This window comes from Rhopalosiphum maidis, chromosome 1, assembly GCF_003676215.2.
Source record: "Rhopalosiphum maidis isolate BTI-1 chromosome 1, ASM367621v3, whole genome shotgun sequence".
In the NCBI taxonomy this organism is placed as follows: Eukaryota; Metazoa; Arthropoda; class Insecta; order Hemiptera; family Aphididae; genus Rhopalosiphum; species Rhopalosiphum maidis.
In genome coordinates, this window is record NC_040877.1 from 70,744,387 (window position 1) to 70,765,238 (window position 20,852).

At 24.8% G+C, this 20,852-nt stretch overlaps 3 protein-coding genes and 1 non-coding gene across 4 annotated transcripts; 1 reads left to right on the top strand and 3 right to left on the bottom strand.

The window, feature by feature from the left end:
* Positions 1-474: 474 nt before the first annotated feature.
* Positions 475-2,423, bottom strand: LOC113548835 (RNA-binding protein 8A). The gene is made up of 5 exons (XM_026949917.1): positions 2,214-2,423; positions 974-1,120; positions 770-906; positions 585-709; positions 475-521 (listed from the first exon to the last, which is right to left on the bottom strand). The coding sequence occupies exons 1-5, from the start codon at positions 2,263-2,265 to the stop codon at positions 485-487; spliced, it is 498 nt and encodes a 165-aa protein (XP_026805718.1). The 5' UTR covers positions 2,266-2,423; the 3' UTR covers positions 475-484.
* A 135-nt stretch (positions 2,424-2,558) lies between these two features.
* Positions 2,559-5,800, top strand: LOC113560348 (p21-activated protein kinase-interacting protein 1-like). The gene is made up of 6 exons (XM_026966172.1): positions 2,559-2,747; positions 2,846-3,152; positions 3,571-3,691; positions 3,753-3,915; positions 3,994-4,247; positions 5,512-5,800. The coding sequence occupies exons 1-6, from the start codon at positions 2,673-2,675 to the stop codon at positions 5,750-5,752; spliced, it is 1,161 nt and encodes a 386-aa protein (XP_026821973.1). The 5' UTR covers positions 2,559-2,672; the 3' UTR covers positions 5,753-5,800.
* A 1,104-nt stretch (positions 5,801-6,904) lies between these two features.
* On the bottom strand, positions 6,905-11,584 carry LOC113560347 (zinc finger protein OZF-like). The gene is made up of 3 exons (XM_026966171.1): positions 11,270-11,584; positions 10,169-10,790; positions 6,905-9,072 (listed from the first exon to the last, which is right to left on the bottom strand). The coding sequence occupies exons 2-3, from the start codon at positions 10,483-10,485 to the stop codon at positions 8,088-8,090; spliced, it is 1,302 nt and encodes a 433-aa protein (XP_026821972.1). The 5' UTR covers positions 10,486-10,790; positions 11,270-11,584; the 3' UTR covers positions 6,905-8,087.
* A 286-nt stretch (positions 11,585-11,870) lies between these two features.
* Positions 11,871-11,943, bottom strand: Trnaf-gaa. Its single transcript has one exon. It is a non-coding gene; the product is annotated as a tRNA-Phe (tRNA).
* Positions 11,944-20,852: the final 8,909 nt, after the last annotated feature.

The following is a 20,852-nucleotide window of genomic DNA, read 5'->3' on the forward strand; positions in this document are numbered from 1 at the left end:
GTACTCCCTCCTACTATGAGCTAATTTATTAGGTGATAATTAAATGTACAATAACATATATAAATTACAAAATTGGTATTTTTAAAAAACTCAAATGTACTATTTTATTCGCCTACAATTATCGTAGCTGCAGTAAGATTAGATTATGTATTAAAAATAAAGAAACAAATTTTTAAAATAAATTAACATCAAATTAAAAAAAAAAAAAATTTAAGTTCAATTTCAGATTTAATTATACCTACAGATTATAATTTGTTTTATAATTTAATGATTGAATCAAAATTAAATTTTTCTTTTATTATAATATATATATTTTTTTTGTTTGTAATTATAAAACATTAATTTATCAACAAATAAATTAAACCATGTATATTATTTTTAGGTCATGAAAACATTGTTTTTAATATTATTAAAAGTATTATAAAAAAAAAAAACTAAATAATTTGAAAGTTTTTTTTACATGTCTTGAGTTTAAATTACTTGATTAATAATTAGCCATACGACGTCTTGATTTTTTAATTCTAAAAAAAATAAAATAATAAAATAAATAATACAATGATATGGTTATTATTATTTAATAATACCTTTTTGCTCCTTTTACAAAGCACCAATCTACACTTATTTGTTGTCCCAAAATATCGGTGTTATTAAGTCCTTCACGTGCTCTAGATGCTTCCTTATATGACTCATATTCAACTAACGCATAACCCTTAAAAAAAAAAATTATATATAATATTGAAAATACAATAATGAACTAAATAATAATTACTTTTAAAAATCCAGTTCTACGGTCCAAGTTTAAATGAAGATTTTTAATTTTTCCAAATTCAGCAAATTTATCATGTAAATCATCTTCTTGTGCTTCTTCATGTAAAGAAGAAATGAATAAAATCCAACCTTCAACCGCTGTATAAATGAAATAAATAGATAATGTAAATAATATATAAAAAAAATATGAAAATTGAAAAATTACATCTTTGAGGTCCAGGGCCATCATCATCATTTTGATCCACAGAATCAAATTCCATGTCTTCATCTTTAATATCATCTCTTTTAGATCTATCATCAAATCCACGTCCTTTCCTTCTTCTGGCTTTATCTTTAAGTTTTGAGACACCTTCTAGAATTAGTAATTTTAATTTAATATTTTTTCTTAGCTATTAACAACTTTATATATTAAATTAAAATATACAAATATAGTACCATGTAAGTGTTTATTAATTTGGAGTTATAAGTTATAGAATATTGTATTCAAGCTATTATACTATTTAAAATGAATAAAATTTAATAACACATTGTCAAAAATACAACAAAATATTTTAATAAATATGCTTATCTAAAAGTTGACAACAACTGAATTAAATAGATATTATAATCATACAATAGTTATTTTGTACAACATTAATGTTAAGTATAGGCACAATTAGGACTTAGGGGGAGGGGATTAAGCCCCCAAATATATATATTGAATAATAAATTATAAGTTTTTTTCCCATATGAGGTATCAAATTGGCTAAGAACGAGTATGTTGTAACACTGTTTCTTGAACCTGGTAAATGCTTAAATGTTATGCAATTTTTTTTTTTTTAATGAGCTCCAATTTATTGAAAATTAATAAGTTGATTTTGTACTTATAAATCTAAATAATTGAAAATACGATTCTCTTTATAAATATTCAATAATTCCAATAATAAAAACTTGAATAAATTCATTATTAAAGGAAAAATGGAGATGTATGCTTGATAAATCATACTGAATAAAAATTATATATACATTTGTAAATTTGTATTTATCATAAGCCATTAGCAAATGTATCAACTTAGTAGAAGAGTTTAGGTAAAATATCCACACAGATTACTAAGGAGAAGATATGAGGGCTATAGCCTACCCAAAAAATTGGTCCTTCGTTAGGCTCATGGTCTTCAGTGAAAAATTAATAAAAACATCAATATGACAATTTAATTATTTTGGTTAGTTAATAGTAGGAAAATATTTTAGCATTATAAGGTTGTAATGAAAGTTTTACAATACGTTGTATAGTAAACAAACTTAAAACAAGTTATTTTCGTTATTGTAAACATTGTTTATATAATTTACATTCGTATTAATATCAATCGCAATATCGGGAAAATGAATAACATATATTACACATCAATTTAAATTGCGTCTTTTTAATGTTAAGGATAAATAATAAATAAATATATTTATATTACCGTCATCTTCTTCCACAAAATCTTCAGCGTTCAAGTCTAAAACGTCAGCCATTATAACTTAGAATACTGAATGTAAAGTTAAGTACTTTGCGAAAGGTGGTCGACTTAACGCGAACTTAAATGGATACGAGTTCAAGTAAACAAAATGTTCAGAAGTGTCTTCGTTTTGCGGGACGGCTGTTTTAGTGTTTTGTGGTTTCCCAAGGCGTGATTCAATGACTACCATTATTTATATACATGAAGTTAGTAACAGAACAAGCGTCAAAATTCCAAGTTATTGATAAGGAAATCTTCATGTCGGCCATGTGCACAGTAGTTAATATTATTATTATAATGTATCACCAATCTTGATATCGCGGTGTACATACTATATTTTAAAACGTGCTTTTATTTGTATTTATGTTCGATTTTAATTTTACATAGATATTTTTTAATTCTTTAATATTCACTTAAATAGTTATGGATGTTTTTGAAATCATTCTTGGAACTTATGAATCATTTGTGATTGGTGTAAAATGTCGCTTTAAAAGTCAAGTAAATATATTTTTTAATATTTTTAGCGCAGTTATACCTAATTCTTGTACATACAATGTAATACAATTTTAATTATTAATTTGTTTGTCCTATAACAGAAGTCTAAAGATCTAGAACTGGTCCAATCATTTAATGATCATGTTCATCAAGCTAGTATCCGATCAGTATCGTGTTCGTCCAAGTATATGGCATCAAGTAGTACAGATGAGACTATAGAGATATATAATATGATCAGGCGATGTCATGTACACACAATACTACAGCACAGTGGCACAGTAACGTCTTTAGCGTTTACACCAGATGAGTCACATTTAATTAGCACTAGTGAGGATGGTTCAATAGCAATGTTTGAGACTGGCACATGGAAGCTTAAAAAATTATGGGATAAAGCTCATAAAGGATCAGGTAGACTGGTGATTAAATTTAAATACATAAATGTATTTTAATGTTTTAAAAACAGTATTATAAAATAAAATTGGCTAATACCCTTTGTCCTATCTAGTTATACTATTTATATACTAATGTTTTTATAATTACTTTCCAACAGTCACTAATCATGGTAGTATCTGTTAGAATCCAATCTTTAATTGCTTTAAAAAGTATGTGTTTGTTGCGTTTATCCACCGGAATAAAAAAAAACAAACAATTTTCTGTATTCCTCTATATATCCACTGACTTTCCACATAATGTTGAAAATATGATATTAGTATACTTTTTTCAGTATAACTTATGATTTCCAAAAATAAAAATCCAAAATTTCATTTTAAACTAGATTTGTTTCCCAAAATGTATTAATATGTTTCTGTCTTGTTAATTTTTACAGCTGTTTCATTTTTAGCAGTTCATCCTAGTGGAAAATTAGCATTATCTGTTGGAAAAGATAAAACTCTAAGAACGTGGAATTTAGTGAAAGGAAGACCTGCTTACACTACAAATCAGTCTAGGTAAATGTACAATTTGCAAATTATTTTGTTGACAATTGACTTATTTATTTTTGTTTTTTAGTATGAGTGCTTATTACTTTTTTGATAATATCATTTGGTCTCCAGCTGGACAGTATTATGGTTTACCGTTAAATACTAAGTTAATGATTTTTAATGTAGAAACTGCTGGTATTGCTTGTACAATTGAAGATAATCATAAAATACATGGAGTCACATTTATAACCGTAGGTGACAATTATATTTAATTAATTTGTATGTTGTATTAGAGTAAGTAAGTAATCCTAATTTATTTTTTGTTTCAGGAACATTTGGTATGCTATGGCTCAGAAAATGGTACACTGCATTGTTATGATATTATTAATAAAGAAAGTGTATGGGAAATAAAAATCGGAGATACTAGAGTAAAATGTTTAATTAAAGTTGATAGTAGACTTGTAACAGCATTAAGTGATGGTCTTGTTACTGTATGGAAACTCAATGATAGTAAGAAACCTATTGAAAGTTGTTCGTTGTTTTTAGACTGCAGAATTACTTGTATTTGTAACAATTCCTTAAGGTAAGTAATATGATAAATTATTAATTATATTAGATGTCATATTTCTTTTATTGACAAATAGGTAAGATTCTGCAAGACTTATTCTTTAATAAGGATATTTTATACTAATAAATTAGGACTTTTTAGGTTTTTTATATAGCCAACTTTTTTAATATTGAATGTAGATTATAATTATGAAATATTTTCACTTAAACATTATTTATTATTGACTTGATATTCACATTAATTTTATTATGGAAAACATTTGGAAATTTTCTTCCCATCCATCAATTAATGTTATGCATTGGCGTATTTAAGGGGGGCCAGGACCCCCTTCGTTGGCTGTTTTTACTATTTTTTGTTTTAAAGATTTCTATTTATTTGTATACATGAACAACATACTACAATATGTCTTATAAATTTTTAGAGTGTGTGTGCCCCCCCCTCCATTAAAAAAATTCTGGATATGCCACTGATGTTATGTATATTAGTTTATCCTCATATTAAAAAATTAAGTTCTTTTATATCTTCAAAGTTACTTATTAAAGCTTATGATTTTTATATACCATTGATTCTACCTTAACAGAGTGGCCACATTATACATAGGTATTCACATACTAAAATTATCACTGAACACTGAAAAAAAAAAAAATTAATAATTAACAATTTAGTCTAAAATCAACTATGCTAGTGTAAATTTAATTTACAAGTTTAAGTTATTACTTGCAGTTCAGTTTTGATAAGTATAACAAATAGTAAAATATGATTTATAGACTTAAAAAAAAATATTTTCAATAACATTTATAGTTTCTGAAATAATGAGCATATTACTTTTAATTAATCTCTTGGTATTATGAAAAAAAATTTATATTATTTGATATTAAATAAAACCTCAATGGTATTAAAACCAATTTCCACCAATACCAGTTAACCTCATACTGCAAATGTACAACAATACTCTTTCCCCAGGTATCACTGATACTTAGTCTCTTGACTGTTCAGCAGTGAGGGAATCAGCTTTGAAAATCAGTAATGTCACTAGACTTGAATTTTTTTATTTAATAACTGTCTTAAGGAATCTTTGTGGAAATATAGAATATCTTCCATTATTCTATTATTTATCATTTATTTAATTCCAAAATATAACTTATCAAGATAATATAATTGAATAATATGTACTATAGTTTTGTTTAATATAAAAATATTGCTGAGAAATTTGTATATAGGTAGTATTAGTCTAGATAAATTTCTGAATTTTTAAACAAAACTATTTTTATTTTTATAGAAAATCAAAGATGGTAAAAGATGAATCTGACGAAGAAGCTGAAGAAGTTAAAGATGACACGATTATTGGTACAAGTATTCCTAATAAGACACAAAATATTAAAAGAAAATTGCCAACTGAGGATATTAAAAATAATAAAAGAAAACTACCAATTAATGGTGTTAAAAATAATAAATTAAAACCTACGATTAAGAAGAAAAAAAGTTTATCAAACAATTGGAAAGTTAGTGAGAATGTTTAATGTATTAAAAAATATAATATGATTGTAATAAAAAATAATTCTTTAATATTTAATGTGTTTGAATGAATATGATTAGTCATTTTTATTAACTATGTTTTGATAATCTGACATAGAAATAATAATAATGGTTTATTTAAACAGCTAGAAATTTAAATAAAAATCTATTTTTTTTTTTACTTTATTGAAATTGGAAATCCCAATATTAGTAATGCCGACAAGTATTAAGAATGTTTGATGGGTAGTAAAGTATATTAGTTTAAACTGTTCTGGTACAACTGGCCCTAATCTTAAGGGACCACACCTGCATGTGTTGTCTCTATCTTACACATGTAAAACATAGCAAAAGCTGTTTTGCGTGGGATAGAACCACTCAGGCTGAAGTAGTGATGGAAAAGGCTCCATATTATATATAATATAGTTAACATTATCTGTGAAATATTGTTTTTATTTTTATAATCAATTCAAAATATTAATTTTTTTAAACTTAAATAACTTTTTTTTTAAGTCAAGATATCTGAAAAAAAAAAACAATATTTCACAGCCAAAGTTCTCCTTTTTATGTGGTGAAAATTTTGTTTCTTAGTTATTATCGTAGCCTTCTTAGATCTTTGCCATGGAAAACAGTTTTTGCTAGGTTTTACATTAGTAACACTCATGCGGGTGTTGCATCCTCTTAACATATTTTAATCTTTTCAAGCTATAAATCTGACTTTTCACTCATTTTACTTGACATGTCAGCAATAGAACCTAAGACCATAACCTAAATATTCAAAATATAATTAATTCCTATTATTTAACTAAACTTAATCAATCACCAAACACTGTCTTAAACAAAGATGATCATATCATATAAATGAACATGTTCATACTTGAAAGTAGTACTAATAGAAAAAAAAAATTATAAATCTATTTAATAACTGTATTAATATTTGTGTACAGATTGTAAAATTATATTTTAGTTTTTTAGTAACAATTTTAAAAAAGGTGCCTAAAAGTTATTTATTACTTTTTTTTTGGAATTAAATTTGCTTATGTTGTTAGACATTTTTTCTAAAAATTATTTAAGATCAAAGGTAAAATAATATACACAAAAATTGATTTTTAAGATATTCTTTCTTTTTTTTTTAAATCAAAACAAAAATAAGATACTCAAACAACATTTCCCAAAAAATTATAATGTATGATACATAGCATAGTTTGCACACTTTTGGTAAACTAAATAATAAATTACAGATAACAATAAACCAGGTTATTTATAATTAATTCACTAGTTTTCACACTCTAAACATACCATTAATTTGATATAGTTATAATTTATAAACTAATACAATATATTTTAAATAAAACAATTAAATATAATCCATAAAAAAAATGAACACAACAAAAATTAAATTTAACTAAAAGTAACAGATATAATACACATACATATATTAAATATTTCATTCATACGTTAAGTTTATGAAATCTAGAATATTCTATGCTTTCAATAACTTATACATCGTATACCTATAAAAAATAACTGTTTATTGATGCTAAGAAGTTGTGAAAATTATTTAAAAAACTTGAAACTTTATTGGGAAATAAAAATAATAATTTGAAATATCAACAAAATTTAAATTAATGTAAAATGTATGAATAGATTGTTATGATAAAGTAGCGGTTCTCACCATTCTTCTGGTGTGACTAGAATAATATTCTTTGGTAATCCGCTTAAGTCTTTGGTTTTCAAAAAAATAAAATTAAAATTAAAAATGAACTAAACTTCTAAACTTTGGCATCCAAGTTTTGTTAACATAACACCTAAAAACAATTCATTTTGGTTTGAATAAATAATAAATTTAACTAGATGTCTGAAATCAAACTACATATGTCAATAAATTAGTTACAGCGATAAGCAAGGGGAGGTGTACATTATTATAGTATTATCATCTGTGAAAACCAACACCGATATTTTATTAATAAGTTAATATTTCCATTACCTATTGAAAAAGCTTAATAAGTTTCTACAGACTACTTTTATAAATTGCTTTATAATACATAATAATAATTAATATCTCTCAATTTGAACATATATTACAATAAATATTCAGAATTATTTAACATTTAGTACTCAAATTCACCACCACCAGTTTTGAGCTATAAATACAGCGTTGCGAGATAGTTGTGGAAGAACAAGTAGCTTATAAATTATACTATGCAATCTGATTTATTGATCAGGTAAATTTGTGCCATTTTAAGATTTGTTATAATTTTCTAATTAAACCAGAAAATGGATCAAATTGTTCTTAATCTATATAAGCTAACAAGTAATTGTCATGTTATTTATAAATTAAAGTCATGACGTTAATTCCTCTAAAATTTCTTCAGTTGTACGTCGTTCGCTTTTAAATCGGTCCATATACATTTTTGGGACAGTCCAGTCTAATAATATTTCAATATTCTTTTTTAACAAGTCATTTTCGCTTTGACCATTTCCACGGTAAGGACTCCGACCAGAATTTTCAATAGAATCACATAATACCAAATCAATAAGTCTTTTTCCAAAACCTAATGCATTTAAACGTTCAGTGGTTGATATACGTATCAGTAAGACTGCCAATAACATTCGCATTCGATCTAAAGCCATACCAGGGGGAATAAATTCTTTTGTTTCTTGTTTTGGTGAACATGTTTCTTCATGAGTAATTATTTGAGTTTTTGTTTTGAAATATGAATTACATTTAACACACAAGTAAGGTTTGTCTGTTTTGTGTATAGTTAACATATGTTTTTTTAAATGTGGTAGTTGTGTAAATGCTGTATTGGTACATACAAGACATTTAAATGGTTTTTCTCCAGTATGACGTCTTACGTGCATTTTCATAGCTGTTGAATGTGCAAAAGATACTTTACAAACTGGACACGGATAAGGTTTTTCTCCACTATGTCTTCTTTCATGTACTGTCAGTTGAGAACGTTGTACAAAACGAGCATCACAACTTTTACATTCATAAGGTTTTTCATGACGATGTGTCCTCAAATGTTGTATCATATGTCCTTTAAACTGTTTATGACATATTTTACATGTGAATGCTCTGATATTATTATGATAGCTAGATAGATGTTTAGTTAGTCCATCCCTACGTAAAAACGCTTTTCCACACACTTCACATACATAATCATTTTGTCCCATATGCCGTTTCATATGGCCACGAAGAACTGAACGACATGCAAATAATTGATGACATATTGCACATTCTAGTGTATATTGTTTGTTATGAGAACGCGCATGTTGCCATAGTTGACTGGCTCTTGTGAAGGATTTTAAGCATTTGTCGCATCTAAAAAATTTATAGAAATTGTTCTAGAAATGCAAATTGAAATGATGATAATAATAATACAAAATTGTTAAATAGAATAAATAATCACTTTTAAAATCAGACTGAATTAATAAGTGAATACAGATATTTATGTTCCTTATAATATTGTTAAACTAATAAAATATTATAAAAATAAAAATATTTTTATATAATATATTAATTTAATGCAAAAAAATAAACATGGTAAATAGGCATTATATAATATATACATTTATTTTCCATTTTGTACTATTAAGTTAATTTTAATATTTTTAATTAGCATTATAATCTAAATGGATAATAGATTAGTATATTTTTATACTTGATATCTTGCATTATTTATCAAAGCTAAGATTAGAAAAATCTTATAATATAATTTTATTCGTCTTAATATTTTAATTTGCAGTATAATTAATTTTTTTTTTAAATTATAATTTTAGGGTTTAAATACTGTAAGTATAGTTCTGCATATTAAACATTTTAGGTAGGTAAATAAAATAGCACAATTTTTATACTGAAAAAAAAAAAAAAAACACATCATAATAAACTAAAATGTTTAGTACAATAGGAAATACTTCATGATTATAGTTCATTGTAAAGAAATAGACTAGAGCATATGCTAATGACAGTAAAAGTACTACACAAATAGTATAGTTACCTTACACTATTACATAAAATAGAACTATAATTAAACTAATTTAATTAGTTTTAAATATCATAATAGATTAGTTTTTAAATAATTCTATAACACTTAAAAGAAAAAAATACACATATTTGGTCAATTATAATTATTATATTGAAAATCCACCACCAGTATTTTCTTAAAAACTAAGGCCAATTTATGAATATTTATGTGCTCTAAATGATAATTTTTTATTAAATATTTTCTAATTTATTATTTTAAAATCAAATTGATTGATTTGATTGCTATTTTTTTTTTTTTAAGTGAGAAATATATTTTAAATGGAAATAATATAATTTACTATTGATAGTTGAAAGATAAAAATAATGTATTTTAACTAAAATACACTTGTTTTATTACACATAAATTAAATGGTAATAAAAAGAAAAAAAATACCTGTGAGGATAATATCCGGTATGAATGCGGACATGTTCAATAAGTCGTTCCTTGATTGGAAACTTTTTGTCACAATGACCACAAGTAAAATCTTCTTCCCGACCACAATTGTGAATGCACATCTTATGGTTTTTTAGAGTATTCTGGTGTGTAAATCTATTTCCACATAAATCACACTCATATGGTCGTTCACCAGTATGGACCCTGTAATGCTTTTTCAACACGTTGGGAAATGGGAAAATCTTATAACAATATTTGCATTGATGCTGTCTAGGGCTTTTTCTAACAACAGTTTTGTTTTTTTTAACAACCCCCATAATTAATATTGCGTTGATGCCGTGTTTAGCTGTTAAAAGTGTTATTCATGCTTATTTATCACTAATGCAAGTAAGATAGAGTTTATAATAATAAAATTAATTAGTATTTAACTTATTTTCATTTTATAGCTTAGAAAGATAAGTTTCCCCGACACCGTAAGAGAAGCGTTGATCTAGTCGTGGTATAGTTTCATAAAATATCAAAATTTGAAGCCGTACGTTATTGTGTGTCCATAATAGTTCTTGAATATTGTTCATAATTTTGCTTCAAGACTAGATTCACCTTTGGTTTCATCTGAAATTATCTTAAAACAAAACAATACAAAAAATTTAATTAAATGCAGTATACACATATTTATTTTGATTTCAATTAAATAGTAAATTTTTATGGAGAAAAAAAAATAATTTAATGGAGTCTAATATTTAATTGGTAGAATTAAATATTGATAAAATTATAGGATATTAATTCTAAGATGTATTACATAGTTGTAAAATTAGGTATAAATTGTAAATAATAATTTAAATTAAATTAGCCTGGCGAATTTAGCCAATTTAAAAAAAAAACTAATAAGAATGAGAATAATATTTACTGTTTGCCTGTATACATTAAATACACGTAATATGTAAAAAATGATACACGAACACGCAGCTTTATTGAAGAAGGGTATACATTGATACTATTATAAAATAAAAAAAAAAATAGATTATGGAAACAAATCGAAATAATTTTGAAATTGTAGAATTTTGGTGATCTTTTTTCATGATATTAAGGCAATCAACTTACTTCAAAATGTATAATTATAATTATTCGAAACTTTTAACTTCCCGTGTACAACTGTAAAATTAAAAAAAAATATAGGTTAACTGTACATAATACATATCTGTATGACATATTATTATGACGTGTTGATACCAAAAAACTAAAATACTAAATAGAACTAATAGTAGTCGGTGGCAACAATAGAATATATTATTAATGGTAACGAATAATGATTGGTGGTTTTCAGATAAATGTCAATAATAATTACGATAAATATTAAGTAAAAATGTTTAACTGATAATAATTTTCTAGATACATAAATGATTACATAACATTTAATGTAGACATGCAGTATTCAAAATGATCGTGGTTCTAACACTGTACTGTTCAATAGTACAAAATATGTGTGATAATAATTTTACATTGTTGCCAAATATGTTTTATATTGTAAGTTTATCGATTAGGTTTTGTATTTGAGTATAAATATATGCTTAAACTGCCATTAATCGGATAGCATTAAATTTTTGTTAATATAAAATAGTATCATAGTTAATGAAGTACAAAAAAATCTATTTTAATTACAAAAAATTTAAGGTAATGTGTTTGAAAATATCAAAAAAAGTGTTGCCGAAACCAGGGATCGAACCAGGGACCTTTAGATCTTCAGTCTAACGCTCTCCCAACTGAGCTATTTCGGCACGTTGAAGAAATTATAAAAAATAGGTTTAATTGAAACGTGATATTTATTTTTTAATATTAGTTAAGTAAAATAATTTATTCAGTTACACTAAAATTTATTACCGCTAGGCAAATAGTCAGAATTTTATTTCTTTTTTCGAGAGAAGGTATTTAAATAATTTTAAATACAATTTTTATTTTTTACATGGTTGAGAGTAATTGGTTGTCATAATTTTATCAAGCAAATCCTGGACAAACAGAAAAAATAGCAAATTAATTAATAAATCAATATTATTGAATCATATTAGCCATTGTTTTACAAATACAACAATGTTATACACTATATTATTATTTTATATTTAGCTTATGAATTTGGTATCATTGATTTATAAATTATTCGTTAACAATAACATTTTAACTCGATTATTATTATTATTAGAAAAAGTTGTCGAAATTAAATAATTTAAATTTTTTCCTAAAACCGGGATGTATAGGCGTCCCGAAGTTATTTTTCGGGACACCGGTAGACTAAATCAAAAACCAGTGACAGTCCCGGAAAACCGGAACGTATGGTAACATTAGTTAATATATAAAACTTTTTATTTTTTAAAAATAAGTTTTTTTTTTGGGGGGGGAATCCAGACCCCACGGACCCTCCTCGTAAATACGTGCTTGACTATCTCAACGTTTATATTTTTTTATTTTGTTTTTGTATAATTACTTTAATAATGTACCTATTATAACATGTTTTTATTTTTAAGTTAATTTCATATATACGTATAGAGCTGCTCACCTTACCTATATACGCCAGAATCGCTACTGCTTATATATCTACAATCTTGAATCTACTAATACTAATGCAAATCAATAATTCATTTTTACAGTTTTATCAATATTTTTAAAATAAAAATAAAATATTCAGGTATCAGGTAAATAATTCATTAACCTAAATCAAATATATCTCAAAAAAAAAAAAAAGAATAAAAAAATACGAATACTTAATTAAAACGAATAATATATATTAATAGGTATCACCATTATTACTGCAAATATTTATTATACATATTATCTATTTATTTTTTTATATTTATATAGGTAAATAAATTGCGTTTTTATGATTTTTTTGTGGTCGATACTAATTATATAGACATATAGTATAATTATATACGATATACCTATTTATAGTTATTATATACTTGATAGTTGATACTTGTACATTTTAATACATGCAGGAATAGATCACGGATCCATATCTAAAGTAATTAGACTTATTACACGTTTATTTTAATTATTAATTTTGTAATTAATAATTAACTTTATCGGATTAAATTTATGCCTATGACACTCACAAAGAATGTGGTTTTCTATTGGTAAAATAATCTTCAGTATCGGTTCAGTAGATCCAGAGATCACCACTAACAACGTTAAAAAACGACTTTTTTTTGTATAATAATATACTATAACACTATAATAGTATAGATATAGCTATAAATTATATAGTATATTAGTTATTACTACTAACATAATATAAGTAAATATACTGTTTTAACTATAACAACTAACATGAGTAAAGATAACAATTTATAATATGGTATTGTAATTTGAGAATTATTATTTGATATAAAATAATTTTAAAGTTCTTCGTACCATGAATATATAACTAAGTTTACGTATACCTATCTTAGTTCATCGTTCGTACATACGTACGTTACATTTTTAATTATACTGTGTCAAAATACTAAGTAGGAGTCGAATTTGATTAGTTACTTATTATTCCACTGGATGTCGCTGCACGTACTAATTACATTTTTTTATAATCTGCCGCGAATAAAGTAATAATAATATGTTATTGATACATTATTACAGAAGCATATATGGGGTGCTAAGCACAACCCTTATTGCAAATAAACCCAACCAATTTTTACTTAATAGGCTTCTGCTCTCTAGTGAATTAGAACAAACTCATGCCTATCAAGTTCCGTCAATATATCTACGTTTAATTGCGTGGAACGAAAAAAATTATAAAAACATATTTGATTTTTTAATAGTCCTTTTTGCATCTCACGTCGCAATTTTAAAATATTATTTTTTATTAATTTATAAACTATTTTATAGAATTATAAAAATTCAACCAATGAAGTATTAAAAATTTTAATTTTAAATTTAATTTTTAAAAAAGAAAAAAGTATAGGTTATACGTATATAGTGTTATTAAATTGTTTAATCTTTTTTAAAAATGTATAGTAAATCTAAATCTATATAAACTTATTTTTTTTAATACGAATTTTAAATTCAAATTTAGATAAAAATAGATACTTAAGTTGTAATCAAAGAATAATGATTTTAGCCACTTTCAAATTCTGTAATTACATAATAATTAAAATATAATTTTATTAATAGACTATATTAATGATCGAAAAACACAAAAACTTCTTTTTATTGGCATACAAAATAAGTACTGTAGGTACTGCGTATACAAGCATAATTATGATAAACCAAACATTTTATTTCATAAACAGATATACTGGTCTTTTATAGTAGTTCACTTGGCTTGGTAACATTAATTATAGTGGAGGATTCCATTCCAAAGAAGTGAAGAGAAGTATGGAATAAGATACAACACATTAATTGTGCCCGACAATAATAGTACCTCTTGTGTTAAAAAAAAGGATGCAAGGTTATAAAAAATTTGACATTTTTAAAAATTGAATGTACTCATTTACTCCGAAATATTGTTAGTAAATTAAGAGATTTAGCAAACCAAAAATCAATTGGAAAACTTGAAAATTGCAAACTTTTAGACAAAAATAAGAGGATTTCAGCGTAATATATTAAATTGTTTTGAATTTAGGCATAATAATGCCATATTCTTAAAAATATTGATCTTTATAATTTTAGTAATGGGTCACATAACTGTAAATAATTTACCAATCCCTGTTCTTGACACTTTTAAATACTTAGGACTCAACCTCGACAAAAGACTAACATGGCAAAACCATATAAAAAAAAAATGACTAATACTTAATGCCCGCTCCCGCTCTCTAAAAGTATTACTTTCAAAAAATAAATTCTCATCTTTAAAAACAAAACTTCAAGTATACAAATCTCTTCTGAAACCCATATGGACGTATGGAATTCAACTATGGTGATCGGCAAAAATCAAATTTAAATACAATTCTGGCCTTCCAAAATATTACCCTTCGTAAAATCACAAATGCCCCACCATTCGTCTCTAACATGACCCTCCTCAAAAACCTAGGTATAAAAACAGTAGAAGAAGCTGCTATTTTCTATAAACGATTTTATAATAAATTAGAAAACCATGAAAATCCTCTAATAAAAGACCTACATATCCTGTCACTTCCAGGTAATCCCCGTCGCAGGCTGAAAAGGAAATGGTGTAGGGATCATCTAACTTAATCCTAATAAGTTATAAGTTATCACATAATAAACAAGCTAAGTGCTACTGATGGGTGGCTTCTTATTCACGTAACCCTTTAATGTTCTGTTACTCTAATCTCACATATACTTATTATGTTTAATTGTATAGATTGTATATTTCTTGTAAAAAAAAAAAAAGAAACCATGCATAGATATTTAATTTTTTTTCAACAGAATATATAAGTATGGGTACACAAATTTTTGTTCTATATTAAAAATATTTTTTATGTATTTTTTCATACTTATATAATATATATTTTATATGTAAACAATTAAACATAAACATCAACAATAATTTTTAAGGGGTCTCTGTTACCTTGCATTTAATAAAGAAAAATCAATTAGACAACTAAATAAACACGTTTTTAATTATTACAACGCAATGTTTAGACTACCTATACGTTCATTACCCATTATTGAAAAACGTTAATTAACGGTATATAAAATAAATATTAAATTGAGTTGGGTTCAGAACTTAATGCAACTATTTTTAATTGCGTTCATATTTATCATGGTATATTATAATTAGAAAACTGGTATAAGATATTCTGATATCCAATATCTAGATATAAAAACCGATACTATATCCAATATTTTAATTTGATAATGACTGAACAAATTTATTGGTTAAGAAATTCGGCTGATTTTTTACGATATAAGATACGAATAACCGATACTTTATACTATCTTGAATACTATAATATGGTATTATAATAACTATGTTTGTACAATATATTTGTATTATGTACCTACATTATATAACATATATCTGATTTTCATATTTATACTATTGTTTATCAATAATTATAAAATACTTTTTTAAATATAAACATAAAGTTGTATAAGCTTAAATTTAATATACCAACACTATATTTTATATATTATTTATACAGAGTACAATATCATAATATTTTTATTCATGAAGACATATTTTTTATTTTTACGTTATTTTATTTCCAAACAAAATTAAAATCATAGTTTAGTAATTAAGTAGGTAACTTGTATTTAACAGTACATGCAATGTATTAATACTTCGATTGAATAGTAGACAGCGTATATCGAGTCATCGAAATATATGTTACATAATAATATGCGCATGATCGATATGCATAAAATTCAAATTTATTTTTGTACAGCTTTTCTATTCTGTATAAAAAGTGAATGATTTTAAAATTTATAAAGTACTTAACAATATTAGATAGTTGAACATTTTTATTGAAGAATATATTTTTTAATCTTATATTTTATTCATTAAATTGATTAACAATCTATTTTACAGATAATAACAGATTTTATGTAGTTTAGTTTATTTTGGTGAAATATCTCAGTATTTTTTCAAATAGTCGAGGGAATTCGAAATTCAGACCAGTAGTTAATATTAAGTATAGGTAAGTAGAGTGGTGAGGTACGGGGATACCCTACAAAATTTAAAAAAAGTGAAAACTTAAAAATGAATGTAACGATAACAAATATTAAAATAATGTTGTTTTATTTTGCCTGAAAATAATGTAAATAGTATACTAAAAAATATTAATTTTTATATTAATTTATTATTTATAAAAATTATTTAAAATCAATACAGATAAGAGTATAATAAATACATTTTATCATTAATATTGTTTGGTAAATGACAGAATATTAGCATTAATGGGTAGGCACTCAGAATTGCCACCCGACTTGGTACTTTTTAGGTATTATTGTGTTTTCTTAGATTCCGAGCGAAGCGTTGAATGTATTGATTTTACTGTGATTTTTTATTGTGGATGAGTACACGATAAGTTGTCGTTAAAATGCTTCGATTTTCAAAAACGAGGGTGGTTTTGTTTATCAAATGGGATCTATAGTCTGTACTTTGAAGAGGTTAAACTTAAAAATTCCTAGTACTTATTAATTATTATATTATAATGGGGAAAAGTAAACAAAAAATAAAAGAAAACGGGAATTTTTATTCCAATTTAATTTTAGACCAAATGTTTATATTATATTTTCGAGTTATTTATAAGCATAACAAATTTTATTTAGTTTTTTTTTTTTATAAAGATTGATTAAAAATTGCTGGGTAGAAATGTTTGAAAATTAAATATAAATCTTTTCATAACTCATAAGTAATTAATTTCTCAAATAAAAAATATTGAAATCTATAGTTAGAATTTTGACAACATTCATAAAAACTCAAAAATGTACAAATTATTTTGTAGTTTTAAATTCATAAATATTTTTCTAATTTATATGAAATTTTTTTTTTAAAATATTAAAAATATATAAGCACAATTTTTTTTATATACATTTATATACATTATACATTTAAAGTTAGAATTTTGACGAAATTCGCTTGGCCATTGTCTTTTGAGTAATTTATGGATATTCTTGAAAAATAAAATGGAGGATATTTGTTTGATTAATGGATTACTGTGAGAGTTTAAGTTATAATAGAATTAAAAGTAATATAATTTGTCTAATTCATCAAGGGTAGTCATTTTTAGGTCTTTATAGAGATTTTTATTTGTAAAATACCAAAGAGAGGATGTTCTTAATCGTAAACAGGTAGACTAAGGTATTTAATTTTGTTTGCTGTTAGGATTGTTTGGTTGCTTAACATAAAAATCTTACATTAAACGTCTTATAATATAAGATTGACTTTGATGAAATTTTTTAAAATATGGTTAATTTTTTAGCATTTTAGTCAATGGGTTGACGGGCTATTTGTATGAGCTTTTACATAAGCGATGCATTTTAAGTTAATGATTATCGTGTAGTGTTATGTAATAAATCATAAGCGTCAAGGGGGGGATGTTATAATGGTGACGACCCTTTGGCTTTGAACTATACAGAAAATGGACAATTTGTCGTCATGGGAGTTATGAACACGTGTTGCAAACTCGTATTTAATCAACCGCACATCATCAATAGCGCTGAGCAGAATTCTAAAAGATCTCTAATGGAATCTACCACCCTTGATTTTCTTTTTCCAGTGTATTATTTTTTTTTACTCCTTAGTCCTTATTTTATTTTATTTTTAGCCTCTCATTTTTATCTACCTCAATCATTTATTAGCTTGAATGAATACTTTTATTTTCACGGGTTCACAAATGTCATTTTTATTTATGATCATCCTTTTTTCTTAAGACTCGTTTATTAAAAAAGAATCATTATGTCACTGTAATATTAGAATAGGGTTGAATTTTTTAATTAATTTAAGATGTGTTATAATATAATTAATAACCTAGTGCTGACTAATCAGAAAAGTAAGTGGACTCTTATTGGCAGATTAACGTTGTACAATGGATAAGAAATAATAAAGCAAAGGCTTTATCATAAAATAAAGATACAAGTTAATTCATCAACAAATTCTGGTCGACTTCATTTATCTGTGGATTATATTTTTACGAAATAATTTAATTATTTTACCGCACAAAATAATAACATGTAATGTATTATAAATTATATGCCGTCGAATGAAACTGAGCGATGGGTAAGTATGATAATATTATGTTTTTACTTATCTTACTTATTAATTATTAAAATACAATGAATCCGTTATTTGTTAAATGTTAAATAAGAAATTACCGTTTGTCAAAGTAATTATGTGTGTTGTTTTAAGTCATCGTTATGAAAAAAAGAAATAACGAGCTAACATATCACAACTAGCCAAGCATGTATACAGGAGAGGGGGTTAGGTTAAGTTAAGTTGTTTTCGATTAACGAGGAAAAAATTGTTTTATTATGTTGCGGCACAATTTGTATTGCTAAATTAGCTTACCATAATATTATACAACTATGAAGTTCATGTTGTATCTATTTCTATATAAATAGTATTACACACACAAACACATAGGTATTATATTACAAAAAAAAAAATTTATGACAACCAACTAAGGTATAACACTCTATTTCGATATAACCTTTACATTTTTTTGAACAGAGGTTTATACTAATATATTGAGTTCATTTTTCTGGTAAATTAAATATAAATAGGTAATTACTCCTAACCAACAGATACAGACAAGCAACAGATTAATATCAATTTAAACTTTTAATTTTTGTTTTATAACATATTTTCTCTTAAGTTATAATTTTCTTTTCTTTTTCATTCTTGAATCACTAGGTACGTAATTATAGAAATATAGATGTATGACTTTTTTTAGTGAAATTTAAAAAAAACTACTTTACATAATATACACAGATGTGTTTTTTTACAAAATGTTATAACATAAATTAAAAAAAAACCTTGTCTCTAGAGGATGCAACTTATTTTAGTTTCTCACCACGAATCTTTTGAATTAAATTTAAAATTCTCGAGCGGTATTAATCTGTTTATATTTAAACATTTTAAACTCAAGTGAAAATTTTTTTTAGAATAATTCATTAAAAAACAATACGATTATTACTAAAATAATTTTAATTATCAATGTATAGCATATTAGTTTTGAATAGATTATATGATTATTGATTATTACAGTATCAAAATGAAATATGATACATTATAGGTCATTATTAAAATATATTAATATTCATATTATATTGAACTTTAATTTTTTCAATGACAAAGTATCAGATGATTCAGTGGTTAAGTAGTAAAATCGAGTATTCAATCTAAAATGAAATGAATAATTAAGTATTTAATAAGTAAGTAATAACTATTAGATTTTGATATTATTTTTTATTTGTTTGTCTACCTTATACCTACTTATGTATGAGGTACCACGTTATTTTTATAAAAATATGTCAATATATTTTCAATTATATTTGATTAAATTTTTATTTTGACACTGGTTTTATTGTTATTGTTATTTTCATAATAATAATATTATGGTATAATATAGCCAATTATCACTGGGCACTTAGGTATCTTAGTTAATATTTCTATATGGCCTATTTGTTTTGAGTTAAGACTATATAAAAATTCCATCTACCATTAAAGATGGGGTGGGAGTTTGAGTGGCTTAAGTTCTTAAAGCGCTCATATAGCTATACAACGTTATTGTCAGTGCATGACGACGAACATTTGGTTTTTTTCTTGTGGTACCTACCTATTCTAATTATTAAATACGATATATTATTATTATTTTTTGTTTAATTAATTATTTAAAAATGTATTAGGTTAGGCAACCTTACATAATATTCTATACTTAAGTACAGAAAAGCTTCTAAGATATTTTCCGGTACAATATAAATTATCTTTTCGATCGCTTAACTTGCACAACTTTTTGCGATGAATATTGTATTAAATGTGTTTTTACAAAGTTTTCAATGTACCTACATTGTATTTAAAACACCATTTATATTATGGGAGTGAATGTCAATATGACCTGTTTATTATATAATACTTTATATATTGTAAAGGAGGACGTTTTGACAAACATACAACATAAAAGTGGTATTCTTGTTAAATATTTACATGACATATATAGGTTCTTTACAGTTACTTTATTTTATATTTTAAGATCAACGTATGGCCATAATATATCTACATATATGATTGTGTTTT

Excerpts from the sequence above, each read along its gene's own strand:
- LOC113548835 (XM_026949917.1), bottom strand. The coding sequence starts at position 2,265 with ATGGCTGACGTTTTAGACTTGAACGCTGAAGATTTTGTGGAAGAAGAT. Across the intron at positions 907-973 it reads TGGCCCTGGACCTCAAAGAT|CGGTTGAAGGTTGGATTTTA; the intron begins GTAATTTTTCAA and ends TCATTTATACAG. Across the intron at positions 522-584 it reads TTTGTAAAAGGAGCAAAAAG|AATTAAAAAATCAAGACGTC; the intron begins GTATTATTAAAT and ends TATTTTTTTTAG.
- LOC113560348 (XM_026966172.1), top strand. The coding sequence starts at position 2,673 with ATGGATGTTTTTGAAATCATTCTTGGAACTTATGAATCATTTGTGATT. Across the intron at positions 3,153-3,570 it reads TAAAGCTCATAAAGGATCAG|CTGTTTCATTTTTAGCAGTT; the intron begins GTAGACTGGTGA and ends TAATTTTTACAG. Across the intron at positions 3,916-3,993 it reads ATGGAGTCACATTTATAACC|GAACATTTGGTATGCTATGG; the intron begins GTAGGTGACAAT and ends TTTTTGTTTCAG.
- LOC113560347 (XM_026966171.1), bottom strand. The coding sequence starts at position 10,485 with ATGGGGGTTGTTAAAAAAAACAAAACTGTTGTTAGAAAAAGCCCTAGA. Across the intron at positions 9,073-10,168 it reads ACCGGATATTATCCTCACAG|ATGCGACAAATGCTTAAAAT; the intron begins GTATTTTTTTTC and ends TAAATTTTTTAG.